This window comes from Exophiala bonariae, assembly GCF_035927105.1.
Source record: "Exophiala bonariae strain CCFEE 5792 chromosome Unknown scaffold_3, whole genome shotgun sequence".
NCBI lineage: Eukaryota > Fungi > Ascomycota > Eurotiomycetes > Chaetothyriales > Herpotrichiellaceae > Exophiala > Exophiala bonariae.
In genome coordinates this window covers 1,653,763-1,679,880 of record NW_027042478.1, presented here as the reverse complement: position 1 = coordinate 1,679,880, position 26,118 = coordinate 1,653,763, and the positions used below count along the sequence as shown (strand labels likewise).

At 50.8% G+C, this 26,118-nt stretch overlaps 9 protein-coding genes across 9 annotated transcripts; 4 read left to right on the top strand and 5 right to left on the bottom strand.

Annotated features, from left to right (window-relative positions):
- Window positions 1-2,099: 2,099 nt before the first annotated feature.
- LTR84_008129 (uncharacterized protein) lies at window positions 2,100-3,563 on the top strand (the record flags this gene model as incomplete). Its single annotated transcript, XM_064851679.1, has 1 exon — window positions 2,100-3,563. One exon carries the CDS (start codon window positions 2,100-2,102, stop codon window positions 3,561-3,563), a length of 1,464 nt encoding a protein of 487 aa, XP_064710682.1.
- Window positions 3,564-4,015: 452 nt separating this feature from the next.
- Window positions 4,016-5,320, top strand: CWC2 (Pre-mRNA-splicing factor; the record flags this gene model as incomplete). The annotated part of the gene is made up of 1 exon (XM_064851678.1): window positions 4,016-5,320. One exon carries the CDS (start codon window positions 4,016-4,018, stop codon window positions 5,318-5,320), a length of 1,305 nt encoding a protein of 434 aa, XP_064710681.1.
- A 236-nt stretch (window positions 5,321-5,556) lies between these two features.
- LTR84_008127 (uncharacterized protein) lies at window positions 5,557-7,953 on the bottom strand (the record flags this gene model as incomplete). The annotated part of the gene is made up of 1 exon (XM_064851677.1): window positions 5,557-7,953. The coding sequence occupies one exon, from the start codon at window positions 7,951-7,953 to the stop codon at window positions 5,557-5,559; it is 2,397 nt and encodes a 798-aa protein (XP_064710680.1).
- Window positions 7,954-8,380: 427 nt separating this feature from the next.
- LTR84_008126 (uncharacterized protein) lies at window positions 8,381-12,830 on the bottom strand (the record flags this gene model as incomplete). Its single annotated transcript, XM_064851676.1, has 2 exons — window positions 8,381-12,562; window positions 12,618-12,830. The coding sequence occupies 2 exons, from the start codon at window positions 12,828-12,830 to the stop codon at window positions 8,381-8,383; spliced, it is 4,395 nt and encodes a 1,464-aa protein (XP_064710679.1).
- Window positions 12,831-15,136: 2,306 nt separating this feature from the next.
- Window positions 15,137-16,465, bottom strand: LTR84_008125 (uncharacterized protein; the record flags this gene model as incomplete). Its single annotated transcript, XM_064851675.1, has 1 exon — window positions 15,137-16,465. One exon carries the CDS (start codon window positions 16,463-16,465, stop codon window positions 15,137-15,139), a length of 1,329 nt encoding a protein of 442 aa, XP_064710678.1.
- Window positions 16,466-17,545: 1,080 nt separating this feature from the next.
- Window positions 17,546-19,801, bottom strand: LTR84_008124 (uncharacterized protein; the record flags this gene model as incomplete). Its single annotated transcript, XM_064851674.1, has 1 exon — window positions 17,546-19,801. The coding sequence occupies one exon, from the start codon at window positions 19,799-19,801 to the stop codon at window positions 17,546-17,548; it is 2,256 nt and encodes a 751-aa protein (XP_064710677.1).
- Window positions 19,802-21,244: 1,443 nt separating this feature from the next.
- Window positions 21,245-22,102, top strand: LTR84_008123 (uncharacterized protein; the record flags this gene model as incomplete). Its single annotated transcript, XM_064851673.1, has 1 exon — window positions 21,245-22,102. The coding sequence occupies one exon, from the start codon at window positions 21,245-21,247 to the stop codon at window positions 22,100-22,102; it is 858 nt and encodes a 285-aa protein (XP_064710676.1).
- Window positions 22,103-22,124: 22 nt separating this feature from the next.
- On the bottom strand, window positions 22,125-23,422 carry LTR84_008122 (uncharacterized protein; the record flags this gene model as incomplete). The annotated part of the gene is made up of 2 exons (XM_064851672.1): window positions 22,125-23,046; window positions 23,154-23,422. The coding sequence occupies 2 exons, from the start codon at window positions 23,420-23,422 to the stop codon at window positions 22,125-22,127; spliced, it is 1,191 nt and encodes a 396-aa protein (XP_064710675.1).
- Window positions 23,423-23,883: 461 nt separating this feature from the next.
- Window positions 23,884-25,922, top strand: LTR84_008121 (uncharacterized protein; the record flags this gene model as incomplete). Its single annotated transcript, XM_064851671.1, has 2 exons — window positions 23,884-23,949; window positions 24,015-25,922. The coding sequence occupies 2 exons, from the start codon at window positions 23,884-23,886 to the stop codon at window positions 25,920-25,922; spliced, it is 1,974 nt and encodes a 657-aa protein (XP_064710674.1).
- Between the last annotated feature and the right edge of the window lie 196 nt (window positions 25,923-26,118).

Below are 26,118 nucleotides of genomic sequence, written 5' to 3'. Positions count from 1 at the left end.
TGAACTTTTGCTTTCAGGAGCTTTTGCATGAGCCTACAAGTGACACAACATAAGCTCCAATGCATCATCAATCTTGGTAGACGACCCTACCAGCTCAGATACAGTCGCGAATTGAACATAAAAGTCGCCAACTCCAGACCCCAAGTGGCACCTTCAGGGAGTTCTTCCTTCGGCGCTGGTCGAGTTCCTCCAACCAGAGCCTCGTACCACGGCTTCTCAGTCGGGTCCGAATCTGGCCCGTACACCAAACGGAAAGGAAAGCGCTCGACACCACTTTCTGGCGATTCATCCGCTATGCGCAAGAATCGTTCAAAGGAGAATTTGTCGTACCACGCATGCCTGTTCCACACCGGTTCAAAAGAAGTCCAGTTTGCACCGGCCTGTGGAGAGCAATATTCAGTCTGCGAGACATCACCAGGGAGGAATTTTGCGACAAGCGTAATTTTGAGGTTTGGAAATTTGCTGTGTAGTTCCAGGGCAGTGGTGAGACCAGCAACACCTCCGCCGAGGACGACCGCGGAACCATTTAATGAAGGCATCTTTGATTAGAATTTCGAAATGCCGACTAAGTTCTGGAAACGAAGCAGTCGAAGGGTCGGAAAGTCGGTATTCAAGACTCGAGTTTTTATCCTTCACCACAATTAGGTATTTAGTACTCGCCATAAGGCGTGCTACCCTATGTTGACTCTTTCATATCATACGAGACCTCTTTATCGCGCTTGAGTCTTGACCAATAAAAGGACGAATTGCCCGCTGTGATATTGTAAATCGCACATTGATTATCTCCCGAGCTGCTCGGATATCGTCGGTTGAATTCTTGTTTAGCTTGGCCGGCCGTGTTTTACGCGGCGTTCAGCGTATTAAGTACGCCTAGGCTTACCTAAGTCAAACCTGCAGTCTTGTTGACGATGGTGCTAAATGAATTTTACTATCTAAATCTCAGAACTTACTGCTGTGGGAATGCATAATTTCCCAAGCTGAAGCGCACAATCAACAGGGTACGAAATTTTGGAACACATGGAGGCCATTATTCGTGTGAAATGATCACGGTAAAGTTGGTTCCCAGAGCTTGTCTCCAGCGGGCTTTTGAGCCCATCTTCTTCTCACATTCTCGTCACAACAATGAGATGAAGGAGCCATGCCATCTGTTATCTACAAATTCATTTTTAAACCATCACCAAATCGCCTTTGGGGTGTCCGAGGAAATCATAGTATTGTACGAACCGACAGTACTATCCAGGCGCCTCGTACTAAACTATGTCGGGAGATTCATCGGCGAGCTCGCTTGATATTGCTTATCTTGGAAGTTACGTCCGTCCGATCAGTAAGACCACTTCAATAGTTGCATTTGCGCTTTCTGCTTGATCAAGATTGATATTGAGTGCCTAGGTGTTCTTTAGAGATGGTTCCGTCTACCCAACGTTAGATTGTTAGTGGTGTTTGGCTCAGACGTCTTCATGGAGGCCAGGAGAGAAATCCCTCTGAGATCGAGGATTTACCTGTCATGTGTGAGACTGAGAATACTCGTACCTGCGACCATTCTTTCCGTTACGATGGCCTGACTTGGTCGGGAATCGCCGCTAGAGAACTTGGCATGACTACCCCTCAGGCTCTGGTTCATGCCCTATTTGCAAAAGGCTCTCTGGGCCAATGCGCATTCAAGCTGACTATGCTTTTGCATGCTCCCTAACCGTGACAGGAGACTGTGGGAATCTCCCCCATTTGCGGTTGTCCGCATAGACGGCATGGCTATCTCTCCCTATCTATTTGGATCCGCTGAGCCTGCTCTCAGTAGCATTTTCATTGGTGGATGTTCACTTTTCGTACCGGGAATGGGCTGGCTTGCAGTACCTCGTACATGCTTAATGCGATCGTTATAATGCTTGGAGCTACACACCATTGACACATCATGAGGAGACACAGCGAAATACTGGATTTGCTCTGGAAAGGGTCCACCCAGTGGATTTTCTTAAGTGAGCTCAAGCCCCCGACCTCGCTCAAGATTCCTTCTTTCTACCTGACGCTCGCTCGCTCGCTATCACATCATACCATCTATTCCAGCTTAGACTAGGCAACTCGTGGGACTCTGGTCAGTCAATATGCACTTTTCAACATTGATTACGGCCTCACTAGCCGCTTCACCTGCTTTTGCAGAGATCTTGTACAGCGTCGTCGTCTTTACCAGACATGGCGACCGCACTGCCAAATTCTTCAAAGATTATGGCATGACAAACTTGGGTGCTACCCAGATGTACGAGTCTGGTGAGTACTATCGACAGCGATATGTCGAACAGGGTGCTTCCAACAAGATCCTGAACATCTCATCGGACAAGGCTACCACCAGTCAGATATGGGCATCCGCTCCTGACCAAGGGGTCTTGTATCAGACTGCGATGAACTTCCTGCAAGGTCTCTACCCTCCCCTCAACGATATCAACACCCAGCTTAGCACACAGACCTTGACCAATGGTACCGAAGTAACTTCACCCCTGAATGGCTACCAATTCATTCTGGTCCATGGCGAAGATACCACCACGCCAGACACAATCTGGATCAAGGGCGATGACCAGTGCCCGACGTATAACACGGCATATGACTCGTACCATGATAGTCCTGAGTACAAAGAGACGCTGAATGTTACAGCACCCTTTTATGAGTCCTTTGTCCCATTGCTGGGAGATATCATGGGACAGGAGAATGTCACATATGCCAACGCGTATGATGTGTTTGATCTCCTTAACGTTGCTTCTATACACAATGCTTCTGTTGCTGAGAATATCGAGGGTGCCGATTTGGACCAACTCCGTTACTTGGCAAATCACTGGGAATGGAACCACAACTACAATCAAACTATGCCAGACCGCTCCATTGGCGGTATGACCCTCGCTGGAGGAGCACTCCGTCAACTTCAAGATGTTGTCAAGGGCAAAGCAAAGGTCAAGTTCAGCCTCATGGCCGGCAGCTACGACACACAGATGGCCTTCTATGGCTTGACCAATCTGACTGCTGCCAGCCCCGATTTCTTTGGTCTACCAAATTATGCAGGCAGCATGGCATTTGAGGTCTTCAGTGAAGAGGACAATGCTACTGCATTCCCCGCCAACCCAGACACCGACCTGCGAGTGAGATTCCTCTTCAAGAACGGAACCACAGATGATGCATTGACAGCATTCCCTCTCTTCGGTGGATCTGAGCTGAGCCTACCTTACGGCGAGTTCGTCTCGGAGCTTTCGTCTCGCAGCATTGTAAAAGTTGAGGAGTGGTGCACATTGTGCCAGTCAGACGCAGGCTTCTGCTACGAAACTCTACATAACTCGGAATCATCCAACTCAGGATCTGGACCAACAGTCAGCGCTGCAAGTGGCAAGTCTGGACTATCGAACGCCGCTGCTGGAGGAATCGGTGCCGGAGTTACACTGGCTGTTGTCGGAATCATTGGAGCTTTGGCTTGGTTACTCACTCGACGAAAGAGGACCACGAACCCTGACCCAGCTGTTGCCTCTCCTGCGTACCATGCGGAGGAGAAAAGGTCGGATTCGAGTCAGAGTGAGATCTCCGTGTGATTTAGCTCCTCATCAAGAGGCGAAGGCACCATGACCCTCTTTTTCCCAGAGCTAGAAGCTTGCGAAGAGCTGTGCAACTACTGTCCTTTCCACAATAGCTTATATGTTATTACCTATGAATGTACCACAGAAAATTATAGCCGCAAGCGAAAGTGCTATGCGCGATGAGACAATAACCTCAAACACATAACAAAGAGCAATTAAGCTAGACACAAAGAAATGGACAGTTGTCGCTGTCAATATCGCCATCCTAGACACAAACTATCTTAAAAGCAGCATGATAGTTTGGCATCACGTGACTCAGTTCTCAGGGCAGCAAGGAAAATTGTTCTCGTTCAATTTGAACTTCTAAGTTCCCATGATTCTCGCATTTGACATTTAATTGTTCACGTACACAACGCATTCATGACCACGCACCACTATCCACAATCAACCATCTCATCGTCCGAGAAATGGCAGAAGTAGTCCAAGCCCGGACCATGTTCGCGCCAGCCTCACCGTCCAGGAAACGATCTGCGTCACCCGACCAAGATGCCGCCACCGAAACCACTAACAACGCCCTCACCACAAGGAACAACGAGTCCTCTCTGACCTCCTCTGAACCCCCCACCAAGAAAACAAAACTCATCCGGCGAAAGCGACGGCCAGCGCGCCCACAAGTCGACCCATCGACCATCAAATCCGAACCCCCACCACAAACCGGCACGATCTTCAACATCTGGTACAACAAATGGTCCGGCGGCGACCGTGAAGACGCCTACCTCTCCAAGACAGCCGCGCCCTCACGCTGCAACATCCGCAACGACTCGGGCTGGACCGCCGCAGACAAGACACCGGGAAGCTACTTCTGCCTGTTCTTCGCGCGCGGCCTGTGCCCTAAGGGCCATGAGTGCCAGTACTTGCACCGGCTGCCGACGGTGTTTGACGTCTTCAACCCCAACATCGACTGCTTCGGTCGCGACAAGCACAGCGACTACCGCGACGACATGGGTGGCGTAGGCAGTTTCATGCGCCAGAACCGCACGCTGTATGTCGGGCGCATCCATGTGACGGACGATATTGAAGAGGTTGTGGCCAGACATTTTCAGGAATGGGGCGAGATTGAGCGAACGAGAGTCCTGACGGGCCGGGGCGTCGCTTTCATCACGTATGTCAACGAGGCGAATTCGCAGTTCGCGAAAGAGGCCATGGCGCACCAGGCGCTGGACAACAGCGAGATCTTGAATGTGCGGTGGGCGACGGTCGATCCGAATCCTCTGAGTGCGAAGCGCGAGGCCGCCAGGATCGAAGAGCAGGCTGCTGAAGCGGTCAGACGGGCGCTGGGCGACCGTGCAGTGAAACAGATTGAAGGACGAGAGACGAGGGAAGAGACGGACCAGAGAAAACTCGAGTCCAGCTACGGTCTGGAAGGCTACGAGGCTCCAGAATCAATATGGTACAACCAACAACAAGGCCGCGCGCTGGAAGGGCAGAGATTGGGAGAGACGGGGCTTCTGGAAGCACACCCTCTGCAACCAGGCCAGGATGGCGGGGACTACTCTGAGCACGTGGGCAACGGCCAGCAGCATACGGGTACTTCTACGGGCATTACGGAGAGCAGCGGTGGAGGTGGAATCCTTTCGGGCTCGACACTGGCTGCGTTGAAAGGCTACGCGGCTGCGGGTGGACGGACACAATCTCCCAGCACGCAGCCGGCGAAATCGGCGGCTTCTGGAGGTCTTTTGGTCGGTTATGGCAGCGATGACGATAGTGATTAGTTTGGGCCATCACTCAATGGAAATGATAATCGTTTTGAATTCGTTCTAAGGGTCTCGTTCGCGACAGAGAATCTTGTCTTCGTGGCATGAATCTCTTCTGTGTAATCTCCACGAAGAAACACGGTGTACGAGCTTTGCCTTTCTACATGTCTTGATTTCTCCAGCACGTGGGAGTCCAAAGCCACAACCACGACAACCTAGTCATGTGTCACACACCACACATCAGACATCACATATCACAACTCGCTATGCTTGATGCCCGCCTCCTTACTCAGGTCCGGCATGCGCATAATAACAACCACCAGACTAGTCCAGCCGGTGAAATGCTGCGTCCTCTGCCCATGCCCAGTCTCGGGATTATACTGTTCCCACGCGAAGCCCGTGCGCTCCCACTCATCAAACACATTCGTGACGAGATTCGTGCGCAGCTCGGTGTAGATCTTTGCAGCTTCGGTCTTGACCTTCGTGGGCGCCGAGGGGGATTGCGCGACCGCCAGCAAGTTCTTCAGGATCAGGTAGTTCATGTTGACCCATATGGGGGAGCGCCAGTAGTTCTCGTCGGTGCCGTAGAAGGGGGAGGATTTCGACAGCGAGCGGACTCCATATGGTGACCAGAGATGTTCGGGGTCGTAGATGAGGGTGAGGATGTGAGGGAGGTTAGGGTGTGTGGGGGCCATGAGGCCTGTCATGAAGGGGAACAGACTCACGTAGCCCTTGTGGCAAACGTGTACGGAGTCTTCGTAGTCATCGATTGTGGCATCGCAGTAGGCTTTGTGTTCGGACGACCAGTGTAGGTCGTCGATGTTGTGGAGGATTGCTTTGTGTTGAGCGCTGAAATCGGATGCGTCATCGGGGTTAGACGTCAGGGGAGCGAGGCGCGATAGCGTGCTTGCCATCAACCCGACCCAGGAGATTAGGTCGGTGTGCAGCTCTCCTGGATGTGGTGGCTGAGGGCGTGGATAGTCATCGAGGCCGGATGTGAGGATGTGCTGTGGTGTGCGGCCTCGCCAGCGGTAGGCTTCTTTGGTGGAGAAGGCTTCGCGGTCGTAGGATCTAATATCACCGAATTGCGTCTTGCGGAACCAGTAGTACTGGCGCTTGAGCAATGGATAGAGGTGCTGAAGTTCCACCTTGACTCGGTCCGCATCTGTGGCAGAAAGAGAGCCAGATTCCAGCTTGTCGATCAGAGTGTCGATTATGAGAAAGAGGGTGGGCGGATTGGCGTAATGAGGATATTGGACCTGGAACTCGGGTGGGACTTTACTCCGAGCCTCGAGTCCAAGAATTTGCTCTCTAGCGATCCACCCATCACTGTCAATCAGATTGAACCATGACTTGACAATGTCGATTGTGATATCAAGATCCCATTCAATGATTGGAATGAGATGAAAACCCTCGTCCCATAAAAACCCACGAGGGAAAAATGGACGTGACGGTACGCTTGTGAAGAGTTCGACAGCAGGATCATTGACCACTTCTGCTTTTGCTCGAGCTTGAGCAGTTTCCTCCCAGAAGCCTTCATTGTCCTCGTCGTATTCTGAAGCGTACGAGCGGTCTACTAGAGAGTCGCCGTAAAAGTATCCAATACCGCCAAATAGATTCGAGAACAAAGATTCCGAGAGAGAGGTGAACTTGGAGTCCGTGAAAGGCGCCAATGGCTTGAAGATCTCCTTGAACTTGGATTGGAAGGACTTGGATGTTTTGGAGATTGCCTTTGTCAGGGTTTCAGACGTGACCTTAGGCCCAGAGTCCGAACTGAAGAGTATGTCAAATTCAAAAGCACCAACGAACACTTTCTGAACCATATGAAAATTGCCTGGACCAGGATCCTGCATAATGGTAAACGTCTGCCACGGAGGAGGCATATTTTCTTGACCATACTCCTGCACAAAAGTGTCGACCTGTTGCTTCAAGCTGGCGAACATGATGTTCTTAGCTTGCCAAATAGCTTCTGGCGGTATTTGCACACTGCCCATGAGTGGTCGATCGACCGGTTTCTTGTCCCATGCTGGATGAGTTTTGTATGGCAGTAAATTTTCCGGTGATTCAGTGAAAGTCAAGTCGAACTCACCCAGATCAGTTGTCTGGCCGTGTATGGTAACAAATCCTTCAGAGTCCGGCTCGTCAGAAGTGAAACCAAGCTCTCCTAGCCCTTCCATGCCAGCATAGAAGACCAATGTCGTAACCAAAGTCGCGGGTGCATCCTCACGAGGTACACCCTTGACTCTTGCGGCCCAACTACCACCATGTTCACCCCCAGGGACCTTGACGAAGTCAATCGTCAGGTCTATTTTGTTCCCTGTGTCATGTATAACCTCACGACCCCCATTGCGGGCATCGTACTCTTCCCAACCATAGCCAGCCATACCTTCATGTTGCTCGCAGGTGTGACGGAAATTGGTTTGAGCCGATTGATAATTATCTGTATTCGCCCACAGGAGGCCTGTGGTCAAGCTCTTTGGGAGCCTCGGTCTTACGCCGAAGTACAGGTTCGGCCTGTATGGTCCCCATAATAAAGAGGCGTTGGACGCTGCGTCGGAGGCATTGGTGAGATCAGCCCACAGGAAGAACAGAGCACAGACGGCTAGCAGAAAGCTCCATCGCCATAATAAGCCTCTAGAAGAGGGCGCCATGTCGTTCAACAATGGTTTCGCTAGACTTGTAAAGTTTGGGGAAGTGCGTAGTATTTCTCGTATGTTGATCGTGCCAGTGGGACTTTTTGATACATGTGGCCTTGTCCCAAATGATACGTCATGCAAGAGCACTCAGTACGGCGAAGCAGTCGAGGGGATTTTACGGCGGAGTATATGACTCCTCACGCATGACGATAGAAAGGGAGACAGCCTCGTGAACAACGCCACAAACACAGGGCGTTCCATTGTCGGACTCTAAAGAAGTCGTCATCGTCTAACCATAGCGGCCACGCGGATGCTTGTTGACAATCTACTTGTTAGTTGCAACGACACGACACGCAGCATCAAGAGTCACTTTGGGCACAATGGATACTGGAAGGAAAAGTCACGACAGACACAATCGGCACAAAGCTCCCATTAAAACTATCTACTTGCGTCGCAAGTTGCGACGAAGGAACGCCACCAGATCAACAACCCTCACCTCGTCCTCCTCCTTGGAGGGGCTCCTCACCTTCAACGCACGGTCTCCTGCGCCACTGCGCACGAGGACCACCCAAAACCCAACGTTGTTGTCCTTGGACAACGACTCCAACTCCTCAAAGGAACAGCATTCTTCTGACAATTCGGCACTGATGCCGGCGGCCCACAGGGTCGACACAAGGTCGACGCACGTTGTTCTCAACGTGCCCTGGTCAAAACTGGTGACAATTATGTCACACCGGGCGAGCGCTGATGCCGCTCTGGCATCGATGCCAGCAGAGCGGGACCCCTTCCCACCGAGGAGGGATTGGACTTGCGTCCTTGTGTAGCTGATCAGCTCAGACACGTTGAGTCTGAGGCCGACACCTCGGATCGAACCTCGTTCGTGCTTGGTCTGGTACTCCGCGATGAGTGCGTCGTACCTCCCGCCCACAACGAGCACCTTCTTGGTGCTGGTCTCGATGCACTGAAAAACAATGCTTCCTCGGTAGAGTTGCTCTGAGTTGTTGCTCAGAGGAGCAATTCGAATTTCTGTTTGTACGTTCATTCTCTTGATGAATTGAACGAGTTCTTCGAGACGAGTCAAATGAGGATGTGCTCTGCTGAGGTGTTCGCTTTCGCCCAATACCTTGGTGAGTTGTTTCCGAACTTCATCGAGAGAACCTTCAAAGTTGAATTTAGAGAGGTCTGACACACATGTTTCTGGGATATTGAGAGCTGAGCCACGCAACTGTTCACGAACTTCTTTCCATGTGACATTCCCTACGTTCAGGTGAGAGAGTGCCTGCTTCACTTTCGCGTAGCTGGAGTATTTGATTCGGCAGAAATCCAGGATGATATCCAGTAGATCGCCATGGTTTAAATAGATGATCCAAGATCGGATTGCCAGTGCTGAGAATTCGAGCAAAACCTCATCAAGAACTTTGATCACCTCTGCTTCTTTGATGTTCAAGTCTCGAGCGTTGTGGGAAATGAAGTCAAAATCGACCTCTGGTACTTGTATGGGTTCTTGTCCTGGCGCGGTGGCACGGTATACTTGACCAAAGCAGAAAGTCTTATTGTAACGACAGCGTGTCTGTCCAAGCGATCGCGCAAGTGGAAGGGTAAGATCAGTTGGCAGTTGAACAACAAGACCAGCAGGATCAATGAATGTGGCAGCCTTTTCATAAGAATCTGCTTTGGGAAATATTCCTGGTCGGGTTTGTTCAGTAGCTCCGTGGCGACGGAAAATGTCTCGCAATTGATCACCCATAGACATCAATAGCATTGAGCTTCCAGGTGTAACTCCAACGGCGTTTTTGTCTTCCCAGGCAAGATTTGAGACTGCACTGTTTTTATGGTTGAACAATTTGGTGACCCAAGACTGATATTCTGCAGGATTGTCTGCTGCAACTCTGTCAATGTATCGTTGAAACTTCTCATCCTCCAAGGGTTCAGGGATCAAATCGCTGACCAAAAGTTCCGCTGCCTGAGGGCGAAGATTCACTTTGTGTTGCACCAGTTTGAGAATAATCTCACCCTGCTTGCGGTACGGTTCGTCATTGAACAGTGCGGGAAGGGTCGGTTTTGGGTTTCTCAATGCGGTCAACAGTAGTGATCTCTCCATATCTGATGTGAAAGGACAGCACATCTCAAAGAACATGATACCGAGTGAATACATATCTGCTCTTGCATCATATTTGCTACCATGTTGATAGAGTTCTGGTGCAGTATAACCTTTTGTCCCGACTCCAGTTGATCTTCCAATAGTCATTCCCGCATCAGCCTGCTCTGCTTTCGACGTTGCTTGACCAGTTGTCGCAAGTCCAAAATCGCCTATCTTTGGGTTGTCATGAGCATCAAGAAAGACATTGGCCGGCTTTAGATCTCGATGAACCACGCCGATACTATGGACGTGAGCGAGACCTTCGAGAATGCGTCGGAACAAGCGCCAAACCATATCCGGATCGCGATGCAAACCTTCGTCAATACGATTGTGCAGAGTTCTCTTGTCGCAAAGCTCCATCTGAATGTAAAGCATGGCCTTCTCTGGAATTTTCACTGGTGGAGTAGACGGACGTCGAAAAGGGTGCATAGAACGAGGACCAGAGGAGTCTGCAATAGCCCCTCCTTGGGATGAAGATGCAAAGGGGTTTGTATCGGTGAACTCTGGAGAGGTGATGTCCTGATCGGTTGGTGGTTCTGGATCAGTGCCAAAAACATCGTCCTCATTATCCCAGCCATCTTGCGAGTTTGCTGCTGGAGGAGTCTGATAACCAAACAAATTGCCGTTACTCGAATCACTGAACTCAGCGCCCTGGTTGCGGTAGATGGAAGGCTCCATAAAGTCGTGACCAGTACTCAAGGGCATTGCTTGTCGTCTGGAGACTGCTGTTTGCTGAGTTTTGGTGGAAGGGCGTGGTCGTTCCAAGGACAGATTATCGTTCTCAATCCAGGAAGTGTAGTATCTCACAATGTAGGGATGGTTGAGCTTCGCTAGCAGTGTAACCTCACCAACAATATCGTTGAGTTCTTGTGGCGAAGTGCTCTCAATGACCTTGACAGCATAAAACTGGCCATCAAGCTTTTGGCGTGCGCAATAGACATTACCAAAACCGCCTTTCCCGAGTTTCTCGATTTCTTCCCATTCGGTATGATACTTGCTGTCAGTCTTGTTGCTCTGTCGTCTCTGGCGCAATGGAGTTCCTGGTAGATTCGGTGACTCTCTTCGAAAGATCGCTTCATGTGTCTTCCGAAAGAAATCTCTATGAGACAATTCGAACGCTGTTGGCCGCTTAGCGGGGTTGTGCTGGAAAAGGTGCTCCAGTAATTTCTCAGAACTTTCCTCCAAGTCGGTGCCTTCCAAAACTTGTAGCGGAGAGGTGTACATCTCCTGAAAATTATTGCCGAGCGCCATTTGCACAATAACTTTTCCAAGATCCCAGATGCAGGTTCTATTTGTGCGTGTGGGGTTGCTACCATTCAATTCTGGTGCAATCCACAGAGGTGAGTCTCCTCCAACGACGGCGGCAGGGTCACGGGCTTTGTTGACGAGATCTCTAAGCTTTGTACCGTATCCATCTGACAATTTCACAGTAATGCCACCACTTGGAGAAAGGAAGATCAATATATTCTTCGCGTGAACAGCAGGATGAACATAACCTTGCTGATCGAAGAACATCAATGCATCCACGAGTTGGCGAGCCCAAGATCGAATCTTGTTTGCGTTGAGTGGACCCGAAAGCTCGAGTAAGTCTGACAACGATCCTTTGTTTGCGTACTCAGAAAGTATTGCAAGATTCCATGAGGTTGAGCCGTCATCAAGATTGACGTGTTCGATTCGGTAGTTGACAAGATCTACAACATTCTGGTTGCGATGTTCTTTGGAAGACTCAAGAAGCTGTTCGATCTCTTCCATCCATTTGTGCATATCCTGTTTGGCGGCGATCGACTCGGGAATGTAAATTTGTTTCAACAATAATTGTGGAGCCTGGACTGCATTTGCATCCACTCTGGGAGCAACGATGGTGACCTTCTTATCTTTTCGTTTAAGAATGACACTCCTGCCAGCGACTGCTTTGAACTTGAATGGGAGGGTAGTCACCATGTCTCGAGCAACCATTGACTGATCGAATGTGACGGGTTCTTCCGGGGCGTCATAGAGGTTGGCATTATCTTCGGCAGTGGATTTCCTCGAAAGTGTCGATTTCTGACGGCGTTGCTTCTCACTTTCGACCTGGGTGACAAGAAGGTTTTCCTGCTTCTCGGCTTCATCGGCTTTTTGCTTTCGAGCCAATTCCTCTCGTTCTTGCAACATCTTCTTCTCCTTGGCTTCTCGTGCTGCTCGTTCTTCTTCGAGACTGAACTCCGTCTTGCTAGCTGCTTTGGCGATGATTGTCTCATCCAGAAGATCCATTATGGCATTGTTGACCTCGTAAACGGATTCGCTTCCACGATGTAGACCGGGGTATGTTGAAATGATGTGGTTGAGTTGCTTCTTAAGATCTGGGTCGTCAGGTTGTACTGCCACAATGTCGATCTTGGGAATGACTTTCGGGTACTCTGGTGGCAACTCAAATATAAGCTTGACAAAGTAATCATTGTCTCCCAAAGGGCCAATTCGGACTTGAAAGGCTAAGTTCTCTCGGGTCTAGGGTTTGGTTAGGACAAGGGGTGACTTCAACTCGCCTCACTTTCAGACTCACCTGCCAGGCATTCTTTCGTCCATGGACCACTTCGAATTCATCGGGGTAGATTGCTCTCGTTGTGAGGAACTCGTTACGTTGGACTTCAGGATAACCTGCAATTTCTTCTTCAAGTTCTCGATGAGACCTTCCGAAGGATGGCTCTGCCATGTTTGCTGGTTCAGGTTTTGCAGCCTGAGGGGTGTGATTTTTGTTTCGCTTTCGTGCGGGCATGGTGAAAGATCGGCCAAAGAGCGCGTTGCCTTCTGAGTAAGGAAATACTAGATGAATTCCTTTGTTGTGATCGAACTCTCGGCGTCATCCCCAACGAGGGGTAATTCTGCCTAAGTCTGTCGCAGCGTTAGCTGCGACTACCTACACCATGCTTGTTGTTCTTAATCCTTGTCGTCAATTGTTGGTGTTGGGTACAAAAGAAGTGAGCAATCGTGAAGCCTGACTCACAAGGCAGAGGCTCTCAGGAGGCCAAGACTTTTTTCGGAACGGAAAAACACAGTGGCCGACTGCTTTTCACAAACCTCCACTCGAACGTCCAGTTCGTCGCCTCTTTCTCTGGCTCAAACCATCAAGCAGGGCAGCGGGTATCTGTTAAATCTTGTTTCCAGGCTCTTGAAAGTAGAGAGGCGTTCCGGTTTGTGCCTCTGCAGCCTCTCAATCCAGGTAGATTTGTTTGGCACTTCTTATCTACCGTTTTTAGCCCAACACTACCGATTGCCTTCGACAAGATGGTGAATATCACTGAGAAGATCAAAGAGTACGGCACCGATCTTTCCAAATGCTTTTATCTCGAGTCTGATGCTTCAACAGGATCGAGGCCGAAATGGCCCGAACTCAAAGTGGGTTCCTGCAGGTTATCGTAGACTGGCAGTCCAGATACTGATAAGTTGCAGAAAACAAAGCCACAGGTTTGTCTAGTTTCGAGAGATATTGCTCTACAACTCTGACGAACGCATTTCAGAATATCATCTCGGATTGTTGAAAGGGTGAGCGTTTGATATCCCTTGTCGTACAAGTCTTTGCGTGTTTGCTCAAGAAGGACAGAAGAGCTGCTCGTGAACAATCGTTGGGCATGTGCTCTCCCCACGTGACCTAAAATCACGTGCATCGCTCCTTTCCTGATGACAGGCAGACTATGTTTGGCAATGGGCTGCTTGAGCAATATCAAAAGGGCCATCTTTCACAGCCTCGAGACTAACTCCAAATCCTAGAAAACTTGCTCGACTTCGGGCACAGCTTCTGGAACCGGCCCCTGGTGCAGGCTCTGGTGGCGGCGCAGGCTTCGATGTGTCCAAGTCTGGCGATGCCAGAATAGCGCTTGTCGGCTTCCCATCAGTGGGGAAATCAACTTTCCTATCAAAAATCACCAAGACCAAGTCTGAAGTTGCGGCATACTCCTTCACAACCTTGACAGCCATCCCTGGTGTCCTTGAATATGGGGGAGCAGAAATTCAGATTCTTGATCTTCCGGGAATCATCGAAGGCGCTTCGGAAGGCAAGGGTCGAGGACGACAGGTTATTAGTGCGGCAAAGGTACGTCTAATACAGATACTTCCATGCTGAGCGGGCAGTCTGACGGTATGGGAATCCCAGACATCTGATCTGGTACTCATGGTCCTCGATGCGACAAAACGCATCGAACAGCGTGCCCTCCTCGAAGCCGAACTGGAAGCCGTGGGGATCCGACTGAACCGCTCTCCACCCAACATCTACCTCAAAGCGAAGAAGGCAGGCGGCATGAAAATCACCTTTCAATCGCCACCAAAGAACCTCGACGAAAAAATGCTGTACAACATCCTACGCGACTACAAGATCCTGAACTGCGAAGTGCTGGTGCGCGACGAGAATGCCACGGTCGACGACTTCATCGACGTCATCATGAAAGACCACCGCAAGTACATCAACTGCCTGTACGTGTACAACAAGATCGACGCCGTGAGTGTGGACTTCCTGAACGAGCTGGCCCGAGAGCCGAATACAGTCGTCATGTCGTGTGAGTTGGATCTGGGTATTCAAGATGTCGTGGAGCGGTGCTGGGAGGAGCTGCGGCTCATCAGGATTTATACGAAAAGACAAGGTATTGAACCGGACTTCAGCGAGGCGTTGATCGTCAGGAGTAACAGCACCGTTGAGGATGTCTGTGACCAGATCCATCGTACGTTGAAGGAGACGTTCAAATATGCGCTGGTATGGGGTGCCAGTGCAAAGCATGTTCCGCAGAGGGTCGGATTAAGTCATCTCGTCGCTGATGAGGATGTCATTCAGGTGGTCTCGGCATGGAAGGCGTAGGACGTGGACCGGTAATATATCTACTTTTGCCATGACCACGCTCGCAGTTTTGAAAGAGACAAAGGCCGAGAAGATTCCAGCTTACAGCAGGGCATGATACATGAAAACCCACGAATACGAATGAAAGTCCTTGCTCTAAGGTCGCTTATCTTTTCCCTGTGTTCTATCTCCTAGCATGTACTCATCTCCTCTGAACCCACACAACCCCATTCACCCCATTGCACACATAGCTAGTATCAACACCCAGCCCTCTTTGGATCCAAGCCCGCGACACGTGCAGACCTGGCCTCTCCATCAAACACAAACTCACTCATGAGCATCCCCGTCGCAGGACCATTCTGAATACCCCAACAAGTATGTCCCGCGGCAAGGAAAACGCCATCCCGCTTCGTCCTCCCCACCAATGGGCCCGCCACCGCCCCCTCGACCTGCGGCAGATAACATGCCTGTCGCACGGTGACGTCGCCGTCGCGGATCTCATCCGAGAAACTCGCGCAGTAGTCGATGATATCCTGACAGCGGGCGTCGTCGACGGCCACTTCGGCGGTCGAAGCCGGCAGCGGGGCGAGGTGGTCGCCTTCGCCGCACGCGTAGATCTCGCCTTTCGGGCGCGCGTAGATCTCCGGGGTGACGGTCATGGCGCGGGAGGGCGAGCCGGTCTTGAAGTTCTTGGGGAGGGAGATCGACGTGAATAGGCAGTAGGCGGACACTGGGCGCGTGGGCTTGATGGTCACGCTGTGGGCACGCAGCGAGCCGATCGGCGCCGAGGGCAGGATCGTCGACGTCCATGGCCCGGCGGTCACGATCACGTCGGTTGCGGATAGTTCTCGTGCTGTGCCCGTTGCTTTGTCCGTGTATTTGACAGTGTGCGTGTGCGTTCCTCCTTCGGAGGAGTGGCAGGCATCGTCGATGATCTCCGTGGCAGATCCGAGGATCACATTCAGTCCTTTCTCCTCTGCCAGCTGCACCATGCTCGTGGTGAACTGGTAGGGATGGACTTGGGCCGTGTCCTCTGGCGACCCCATACTCTCGTACGCCCGCACCGTCTCGTCGGCAACCCAGTCCAAGTCATCGGGGAGCCCGGCCTTGCGTAGCCGTGCGTACGACTCTTTGCTCCGCTTCTGCAGACTCACACGTGCATTCACGTCGACGTTCCCGTCACTTGAGACATCGGGGCGATGCAAGCCTCTGGTATCTTCTCCGTGACCCTTCCCACCATTCACACTCCCACCTTTCCCCTCTCCATCGACCTTTCGCCCCACCAGGTCAATCGACCCAACGCCCACGCCGCGATATCCCCAGCGCTCGGCGCCGCCGTGTTCTCGCGCGAGCTCGGCGTGCAATTTGAAACTCAAGGGGACTAGACATGATGGGTAAGCCCACAGGGCGAGTAGTCCGCCCGCTTTGCCTGACGCGCCACTTGCGATCGCAGTTGCTTCGATCAGGTGGATTTTGTGTAGTGCTGGATTGTAGGCGGCATGGCGGGTTAGATAGTAGGCTGTTGTGGAGCCGATTATGCCGCCACCGATGATTACGATTGTCTTCTGTGGTGGGTTGGTTGTCATCGTTGGACTGTACTTTCAATTTTATGTGGGGGTCAATGGGTTCAAGATGGTGGAATATAAATTCGAGGAATCAAGAGGTGGGGAAGTGGCGAGAGCGATGACGATGACGACAAGTGTCTTGCACGACTATTGATCATGCAAATAACCCCATGGCCACAGTTGATAAATAGGTATGGATGGTGCGAGAATGAGAAGTATAGAATGTCATATATGATATTCGCAGAAATAATGTTCGCCTCGCATAGTCGAGGCCAAAAAATCTAGGTTTGAAAGTATGATACAATTATTTCAGCGTGTCGTGGTAATATCTCTGACGGGTTCACTGACTACAATACCTGGGCAATTAGCTCATGTAGGAAGGCTCTAGAATTTAACTATTTCCATAGTCTAGAGCATCGATGCGTTGCTTGAGAGTATTGAGGACTATATACTGATTTTCAGCAGCAAGAGAACAGACTAAAAATTCATCATTGATCTTGAATGCTCCTAGCAATACATTTGTCAATCTCATCAACTCAATCCAATTCCCCAGGCCTCCATGAAGACCGAGGATAAAACATCTGGTGTGTTAATTGACTGGGTCATCATTCCTACGAGTGGGGAGCAACCAGAAGCGGAGAACAATCCGTTGTGCGATTAAGTCCGATATCGATGTGAGTGAGATATGAGAGGGTAACCTGATGATTGATCCGATTTTAGACATCTTGTCATAGTTGCAGCACGTATAGACTTGTGGTATACACATAAACCCCTTGCTCCCAACCTTGAAAGTCGCATAATCACACATCTAGTCAGACTTCGTGCTCGAGGTTTTAATTGTTGCAACTTGATGTGCGAAGCTCAACCCTTGGGTTGGCCAGTATTCACGGGCATTCAAGCACGGTATGTTGCTGGCTCTTCCCAGGTATATGCTTCAGGTCTGCTCCTATGGGTAAACACGGTTCATTGGATGCCATGATAGGAGAAAAGTGACCATGCTCATGCCCATAACCTCAAGCCACGAGGGCACGATCCACTGGGTTATGGCAGGTCGTAGTGGTAGATTGTTGAGGCGGCCATGGAAAACTGACCCACTGAGGTTCAGTCAACGAGATCAAGGGATGAAACCTCTCCTTGAGCCATATCGTCCCTTTCCACCCCTCGACTCAGCTCGTATGTGAAGACAGTGAAGTCCGAATACGTCAGCATGAGTCTGTAGCGACGACTATTTTCAGTTGTCTCCCAAGATTCGGCGTGAGCAGGAATGGTCCATTTTCGGTATTCTGAGGAATATTGTGAAGGACGAGCACCCTTTCCTGTAGGTGAAAGCCTCTTACGCTTTGCACGCCTCGCTCCTCGTGAGCTACTCTCTGCTTCGTCTTCGTCACTAGATCCGAGGTTTTCACTTGATCCATGGTCTCGATCCTTTAGGCCTAGCATGACTGGATCAAATGTGATGGACACGCCGTCCAAGACCCCATCGCTCCCCCAAGTGATGCTATCGTCGGCATCAGGGCTCTGGCTCTTCCGCTGCTCGCTAGTTCTACCCTGAACCGGTGAGGTCGCAATGCCAAGTAATGGTCTCACGGGTCGCAACATCTTGGATTCTTGTTTCCTTGTTGGTAGTATCCAGTCAACACGTAGTCCTAGGGTCCCTGTCTTGCCGTTTCTGGTCAATGAACAAACAGCACATCTGCCAATTTGAGAGGCAACGATGACAATTCCCAGTTCGGGGATTTGCTGGATTATGTTGAGTCTCTCGAAATTTCCTAGACCCCCTCTCTCGATGATGGGAGGTAGTGCTTGCTTTAAAATGTTTGCGCAAAATAGATGTGGTGACTGCGCGTCTGGGCCGCGCAACATCCTCAAGTTTGAAGCACTGCAGTGAAGCAGAGGAATATCGGGTACTGTTGGATTTTCTGAATTCCTGCGCGTCCGCGGCCTTGGTATGGTTGTAGCACTTGAGACAGGACCCTTTCTTGGACTTCCAACCTCAATTGAGCTGACTGAGGTTGGAAGGAGAAGTACAGCATCATCTTCAACAACTTGTTGATTTTGCTGTGCAAGGCTCGATAGAGAGGTTATACTACGATGATCCGATGATGACAAGTCCTCGGTCAACTCATCCGAGCTTGATTCGCGTTGATTTTCGTCCCCCTCCCCGGACATGGAGTCGTCCTCATGAACCTCAACCATCGTCAAAACTGCAGGATCTTCAGTATGGTCGCTTCCAATCGAGGAAGCAGGGATAGAGGAGACAAATGAAGAGTTGGTAGCTTGGCTATTCTGAAAGGCAATGGGCTCAATCGGGTTGGAGCCCAGCTGATATGTAGGAAATCCATCTGTATCATCATCAATAATATCATCGGAATCAGACCAAAAGTCCGCTGCTTGTTCGGAATCAGCTAGATCGTCCGAATCGTCCGAGTTCTCGACCATGAGAGGATGAGCATGACTATTACCGGGAGTTCGGAGTCGTACGATATTTGTGATATCGTAGCTCTCGGTACCAGCATGGCCATGATAGGAAGGAGCTCTGGAATGACCGCAGAATTCTTCCATTGAGCGAGCAGTGCGGAAGCATCGGGAATCCAAGGCAGCAACAGCCCAACCGCCCTCGCGGCGTCTTAGCCAACCAGCACGGATATTCTTCTCGGCAAAATTCCAGTCTTTATGACAGAGACCTCGCCAGATTTGCCAGACTTTGGTATTGCCGTCAATATCTGTGCTTATTAGCCATTTACCGCGCAAATCCTGTTCGGTATTGACAAAAGCCACGCTTGGTATGTTTGCATCATGGCCTTCAAGACCAGCGAGTGTGATTTTGTAGTTCTTGTCTCGAGGCGGGGTCTCAATGTCATCAAACACGTCCCACTCATGCCATTCAAGATATTGGTCAGTGTCATTATAATCGTCGTCACCATCAAGGGATGGTCCAGCAGGATAGTCCCCACCTGATAAGGCGAAAGCGAACACGGTAACCTTGGCACATGGATCATCCTTTGGGATGTGATGGGGAGTGTTGGCGGAGACCGCAATCATTCGAGCCCGAGTATGAATTGACAAACCCCAAGCCGATTCATAGACCCATTCGGAGAAGAACGGCCGAACATCAGTCAGATCACCTGTCGCGCTGGTGGTAAAGCGAAAGGGTTGCCTTCGAATGGCTTCTTCGATGGATTTGGTGTAGTAGGCCGTGATATTGCCCGAGTCAGTAGCGAGGAGTAGAATTTCTTCTGTGCCAAGATCATCAACTATCAGATGATTGATCGAATGAGGTCGGTGAAAATCAATATAACCCTGGGCATTTGGATTGGCTAGGGCCGGAGCAATCGCAAGTTGAGCCCTTCTCCCCATCCTTTGAAAGGGAAACTCGGGCCTGTAAACAATGACATTCTCGTTGGAAGCGACGAAGTAGAGATTGTATCTCTGAGATAGCGCGGTCAGATTATTCCGCCAATGTGATAAAGGGGGCGGTGTGTATATATCGTTCTGGGTGAATCTTGACCTTCCCGTCTCAACACTACCTAGTCCAATGTTGATTGATTGGAAAGATCTTGGGTCGACCTCCATAGCTCAGAAACAGGAGATACGGAGCTTGGACTGTAAAGTCTATTTCATAAGTTGGATAAGGGGTTTTTAGTGTAAACGAAGGGTGGCGTGGCTTCCAGAGCACGTCAATCCTCACACGAGTCCCCCACCTTGTGCTGCCTGTGGTAAGATATTGAATATCAGGCAATGGAACGATGCCCCGGAAAATGTCTCCGGGCACCCCAGGCCTGCAGGCAGATGCAGATTCTCCTGGCAGTGCTGGCTTAAATGCCTGGATAATGAAGAAGACGACAAATCGACAAACCAGCAGTTTGGACTATGATTTTCATTAAAGGCACCTTTATATATCGATGGTTGGCTGAGGTGTCACAAGCAGAGAAGCATCGACTATGTTCAGAAACCGGACGTAAGATGCGGGAACAAGCTGCAATAACCGAAATCGAGGTGTTCAATTGAACGGAGTCAGATGGAGGAGATGATGCAGGCGCAGTCCATTGAGCCGTTATCTCAACAGGGGCCCTGATGTCGTCTGTTGACAATAAAGAATAAATATGTGAGATGTTGGCGTTGGTGTGGGTGTCTGATAGTTTAGTGGTGGCCTTTGGAACTCATCAATCACCAGTGGCACCTGTAACCTGAAGAGAAGATTACATGTCAACTCATCAACATACACACCCCTCTATCCAAGGCCTGTAACTTTCCACGAGGGTGTCCGAGGTCCCAAAGTCGACGAGGGGTCGAGCAAGAGGATAAGGGGAACCCACAATACCTGCAGGAGGTGTTATGCAGATGGACCAAAGAGTTGGGCTGTTCGTGTTACCGGGGGTTGAGATCGAGCGTCTTAAATGGATCCTCTGAAGCCTCGGAGACGCCGCTAATGACGCATCGTCAACCGGGGTTCTTTTCCATCTCAGTCTTTTCCATTCTTCAAACCAACACGTCCCCTGGAGACTACGAGTACACAATATCAACGGGGTATCCATGTGTTGATGATTCCATCCCCAACCACTCACATCGCCGATACTTGCACTTTGTCGCTCGCATTGGCAACACAAATTCCATCCCCAGCTTTGGCATTGTCTGTTCAAGTCTCATCCACCAAACCCACCTGAGAGTCAACGCGACTCCAATTCACCTATCGCCCAATGCCCTTGGAGATTTTGAGAGATCAAGTTACACAACATCGCACTATTCCCGCTCTACATCTTTGATTGATCCAACCCTGATCTCACTTTCGAGTCTCTCGCCATGGATCTCCTAGCCACCGTTCGGAAGGAAGGCTCCCGGGGTGGTCGCGCCGACTTCAAGTGGTCCGATGTCCAGGCCTCCTCCCATCGAGAAAACTACCTGGGTCACTCCCTCATGGCTCCAGTCGGCCGCTGGCAGAAAGGCCGCGATCTCAATTGGTACGCAAAAGGCGACCAGGATGCAAAGGACAACCCCGACGAGGATCCTGCCGCAAAGGCTGCAAGAGAACGCAAGGAAGAAATAAAACGAGTCAAGGAGGCAGAGGAAGATGCCCTTGCAAGGGCCCTGGGTCTGCCGGTGGCCCCAAGAAACAACCCCAACATGGAGGAACTAGGCGGTCAACGCGAGGTTGGAAGGGTCTTGAAAGAGGCGGCCGGTGACAACGACGCTGCATCCTCGAGGGGCGTGGGATACGGCCGCCTTGCAGGGATCGACAACCCCAAAATGGACGGCACATCCACCGAACGCATCGAAGGAACCTCGGGCTCCAATGACAATGAACTTCAACATGCGCTAAGGGAGTACAAACGTAGACACGGTGAGCAGAAGTCTCATGGTGGTCGCCGGCGCAGAAGTAGAAGCCGAAGTCACGACAGAGAACACAGACATAAAAGAAGAAGCGAGGGTGACCGACATAGAGAATCACACAGAGACACAGAGAGGCACGGTGGGCAGCGATCCAGAAGACGGCGTTCGTTCTCGCCCGAGAGGCGGGATCGTGAGCGCTCGCGCTCCCCGAGGAGTGGAAGACAAGAGGAACATGGTCACCGCGACAGAGTCAGACATAGACCTTCTGAGCGTCAAAGCCGAGAAGCTCGCGGCCGGCATGATGACCGAAGACGACACGACAGGGATTGAACAATAAAAGACCATCCTAGTATTAATTCATATGCAGACCGAGCGATGCATCGAAAACATCGCTTTCCAAGTCTTTGATATCGATGTCAACCACACCCAAGCGACTGGCACCACCTCCTTGTTTGGTGATGTCAGCAGACACACTGGTCTCCACAAACTCCTCCAGCTCTTCGCTCACTGTTTTGAGCTTTTCTCGCACACTAGCCACTCCCTCCACGCCTACTATGTGACGCGCAGGTGGATTCTCATGTCCGCCGATAGCCGTCACTGCGTGGATGGTTTCTGCAATGAGCTTTTCGGTGTGACCCGCACTCAGTGGAGGATACATGCTGACCACTTCAGGACGACTGAGCAGCCACGGCCCACTCTGTCTCTCAGCCTCGGATGATGGGGATTGAATGTCAAACTCTGGTGGTGGTGGATGTTCTGCTCTGATGCCAGGTAGACGATTGAGCAGACCATCCAAAATGCCTCGAAACATGGGTGCCGTTTGACCGTAGTCCCTCGAATATTCTTTCATTGGTGGAGCGGATGTCACTTGGTTGGTCAAGATGCCGATTTCCACGCTGGGTTGGACGATGGTCAACTTGATATTGAACGGGGCAATTTCGTATGCGATGCTGTCGCAGAAACCTTCCAATGCCCAGTTTGAAGCACAATACATGCTCAATCCGGGAGTTCCAAGGTGGCCAGTAATTCCGGTGAGGACGATGATGTGGCCGTTGAGTTGAGACCGCATCTGAGGAATCACAGCTCTGATGATGTTCATGGGGCCGAAGAAGTTCCTCTCGAATTGGTCTCGCACCAGTGTCAAAGTGCGGTGACTTGCTCCAAGTTCTTCAATGGTGCCTATTACTGCTTCACTTGTGCAGCAAAACAGTATGTCCACCCCACGAAAGGTATGAACTCCTTCTGCAACCGCTGCCTGACAATGTGCAACATTCCTAAGTATCAAGTCAATATCCAAAACAGGCTTGCCTTGCAAAGGATTTCAATGAGTGACAACAATGAATGACTTCCAATAAAATCCCACAAACAGTTGTGATCTTACCTGATATCCAGCCCAACGACCTTCAGTCGATCCTTCCAGCCCGGACTCCTCCCCACCTCAGCTAGAAAGCCCTTGAACTCCTTACTCCGTGCCCCATCGTTCTCGAACTCTGCTTGAATGATCCCGGACACCACGTAGTCCCCATGACTGAGAATCTGGCGCGCGATGGATATCCCAATGGGCGAGTCGCCCGATGTCACCAACCAGACCCGCGGTGCGTTATGCGTGGGGAATTGCGGTGTTGGAATCGGAGCCGATCCATTCGCCATTGCCAATGCAGAGCCGCTGCTTCGATGTCAGGGTCTTGCCAATCATGGTCTGGGTCCAAGACCAGATATCATTATGCTATTCGATGGCGCAATGACGACTTGCAAGGCTGGAGATGTTTCCCCTTTAGCTTTGACAGTGACACGAGACGATGCGAATCTGAGAAGAGACGGCTTGAAACCGTGATCAGCTTTGCATGCATAATTGGACTGCCGTTGTCGGCTGTTGGAGGTCGAAATGCCGCCAAGCCGTGGACGGAACACCTCGGCTTCGGAGCAATGATTCCCCGACTCGATTGCGTCTTGGTTTGGGAAAAAGTGGCGGGGGATTTTGTGGTGTACCCAAGTCACTGCAGTAGTACTACCAGGAATTGGACTGCCACTCTGTCCCCTCGACCGACAACCTCTTCTTTCTACTTCCTCCGATCATCAAGTTCCTGGATAGCTAGCTTCACAGAAACAAGATGCCGGAAAATAGTGGTCGCGGGGCACCTGCTGCCGCAAATGGGCAGGAGGGAGGTGGAGGAAAGGTATCTATCCATTCCGCTTGACATGATCACGGTTTGATCTCGGTGCTAATCAAAGGCGTTCGCAGTCGATGTTCCAAACCATTGTTCAGGGCATCGCCATTTTCGCCGCCACCCAATTCGTTGTCAACCAGTTCTTCGGCTCCAAGACTGCGTCCACTAATGGAGGTTCTCCTGCCAGCAGCGTCGATTTCAAAGACCGACCGGATGCGACCGCCGTGGCCAACTATTCAGCAATCCCGTTGAACATTGTCCCCATCTGGCCTGAAGACAGCTCGCTCGATGTCAAGATTTACGTCTCATCGCTGAACACTCTTCCTGCCTTGAGCTCGCTCCCGAAGGATAGCTTGATCCTCGATGAGAAGGATTTCAAGCAGGGAGACTACAAGGACAGCCGCGAAATTGAGACTACGATTGCTGTTCCAAAGGATGTTCAACATAACGCTACTTTGTGGGCACATTTCTTCGTCGGGCTGACGGGGAGTGAGATCGATCCGAAGGCCAAAACATATGATCCGGCCAAGGCATATCACTTCCAGCGACCCTTGAACCACTACAACGCCAAGAAGAGAGTTCGCAAGTTGAAGAACTTGCTTGACAAGAACGCGGAGCCTGAAGAGGAGGTGGAAGAGCCCCAGGGAGTGCAAATCGCTTCATACTACCATCCGAATTTCACGTTGGCGTTGATACCCAACACTGGGACCCAAGCTTGGCGGCAGATGCATCCTGCCATCCGGAGCAATATTGTTTTGGAAGGTAGTGGTGCACGAGATGCATCGGGTCAGAATGGATGGTACTATCCTGTTTTCTACCTGAACACGTTTTGGCAATTGCGATCACATATGATGGAACTTAACGACACGGTCACCGAGGTGCCTCTGAAGTTCAAGTTGTACAATTTGGTCAATTGGCAATATTCGATGCTGGCCAGCATTGATGATTCGATGAAACAGCAGCAACAACAGGCGGCATTTGGTGCACCGTCACCGACTGGTGGAGATGGTAGCGAGATGGAGAAGTTCAAGGAGATCTTGCTCGACACGAATTCGTATCTACTTGGTACGACATTTGTCGTTAGTATTTTCCACATGGTCTTCGAAGGACTTGCATTCAAGAGCGATATCGCACATTGGCGGAAGAAGAAGGATGTGATTGGCACATCTGTGCGGACCATCCTTGCCAACGTGTTCATGCAGGCCATCATTTTCTTGTACCTGGTCGACAATGCCGATGGGACCAGTTGGATGATTCTGGCAGGTCAAGGGTTTGGTATTCTACTGGAAGCGTGGAAGATCACCAAGACGGTGGATGTCCGCCTCCGCGAACCAGGACCAGACTCGTCGTTCAAGTTCCTGCCTTATGTTATCACCTTTGAGGACAAACACAAATTGACCGAGAAGGAAAAGCAGACGCAAGAGTATGACCAAATCGCGTTCCGGTATCTCTACATTGTGGCCATTCCGCTTCTCGGGGCGTATGCTGTGTATTCACTGGTGTACGAAACGCACAAGTCATGGTACAGCTTCGTGATTGAGACACTGGTGGGCAGCGTGTACGCGTATGGATTCTTGATGATGGTGCCGAGTCTCTACATCAACTACCGGTTGAAGTCTGTGGCACACATGCCGTCCAAGGCGATGACGTACAAGTTCTTGAACACGTTCATTGACGATCTGTTTGCATTTACGATTCGAATGCCGACGTTGCATCGGCTGGCCACATTGAGAGATGATGTGATTTTCTTCATCTGGTTGTATCAAAAGTACAAGTATCGGGTTGATTACTCTCGAGTCAATGAGTTTGGGCAGGGGGGTGACAGCGATGACGAGGGCGAGGGAGCGGAGAAAGTTGAGGGAGATGGTGAAGGTGTCAAGAAGGCGTTGGACCAAGACACGAAGCTGTTGAAGCCTAGTGCTCCGGTGGCTAGTGCTACGGGGGCGGAGAAGAAGGCGGGTGCGAAGAAGAGGAAGTCCTGATGAGGGTGGGTTGTGGGTGGAGGATTGAGATGACTTGGGTGTTTGGTTACCTAGGTCGGGGAAAAGGCTGGCTGCCACTGGCAAGTCATGATATGCATATAATGTGTTGGATGGTAGTGGTGAAATGATAGCATCTAATGTAATTAATTACATAAGCCTGGTGAAGAGGCAGGTGCGAGCATGCCCCTTCCTTCTA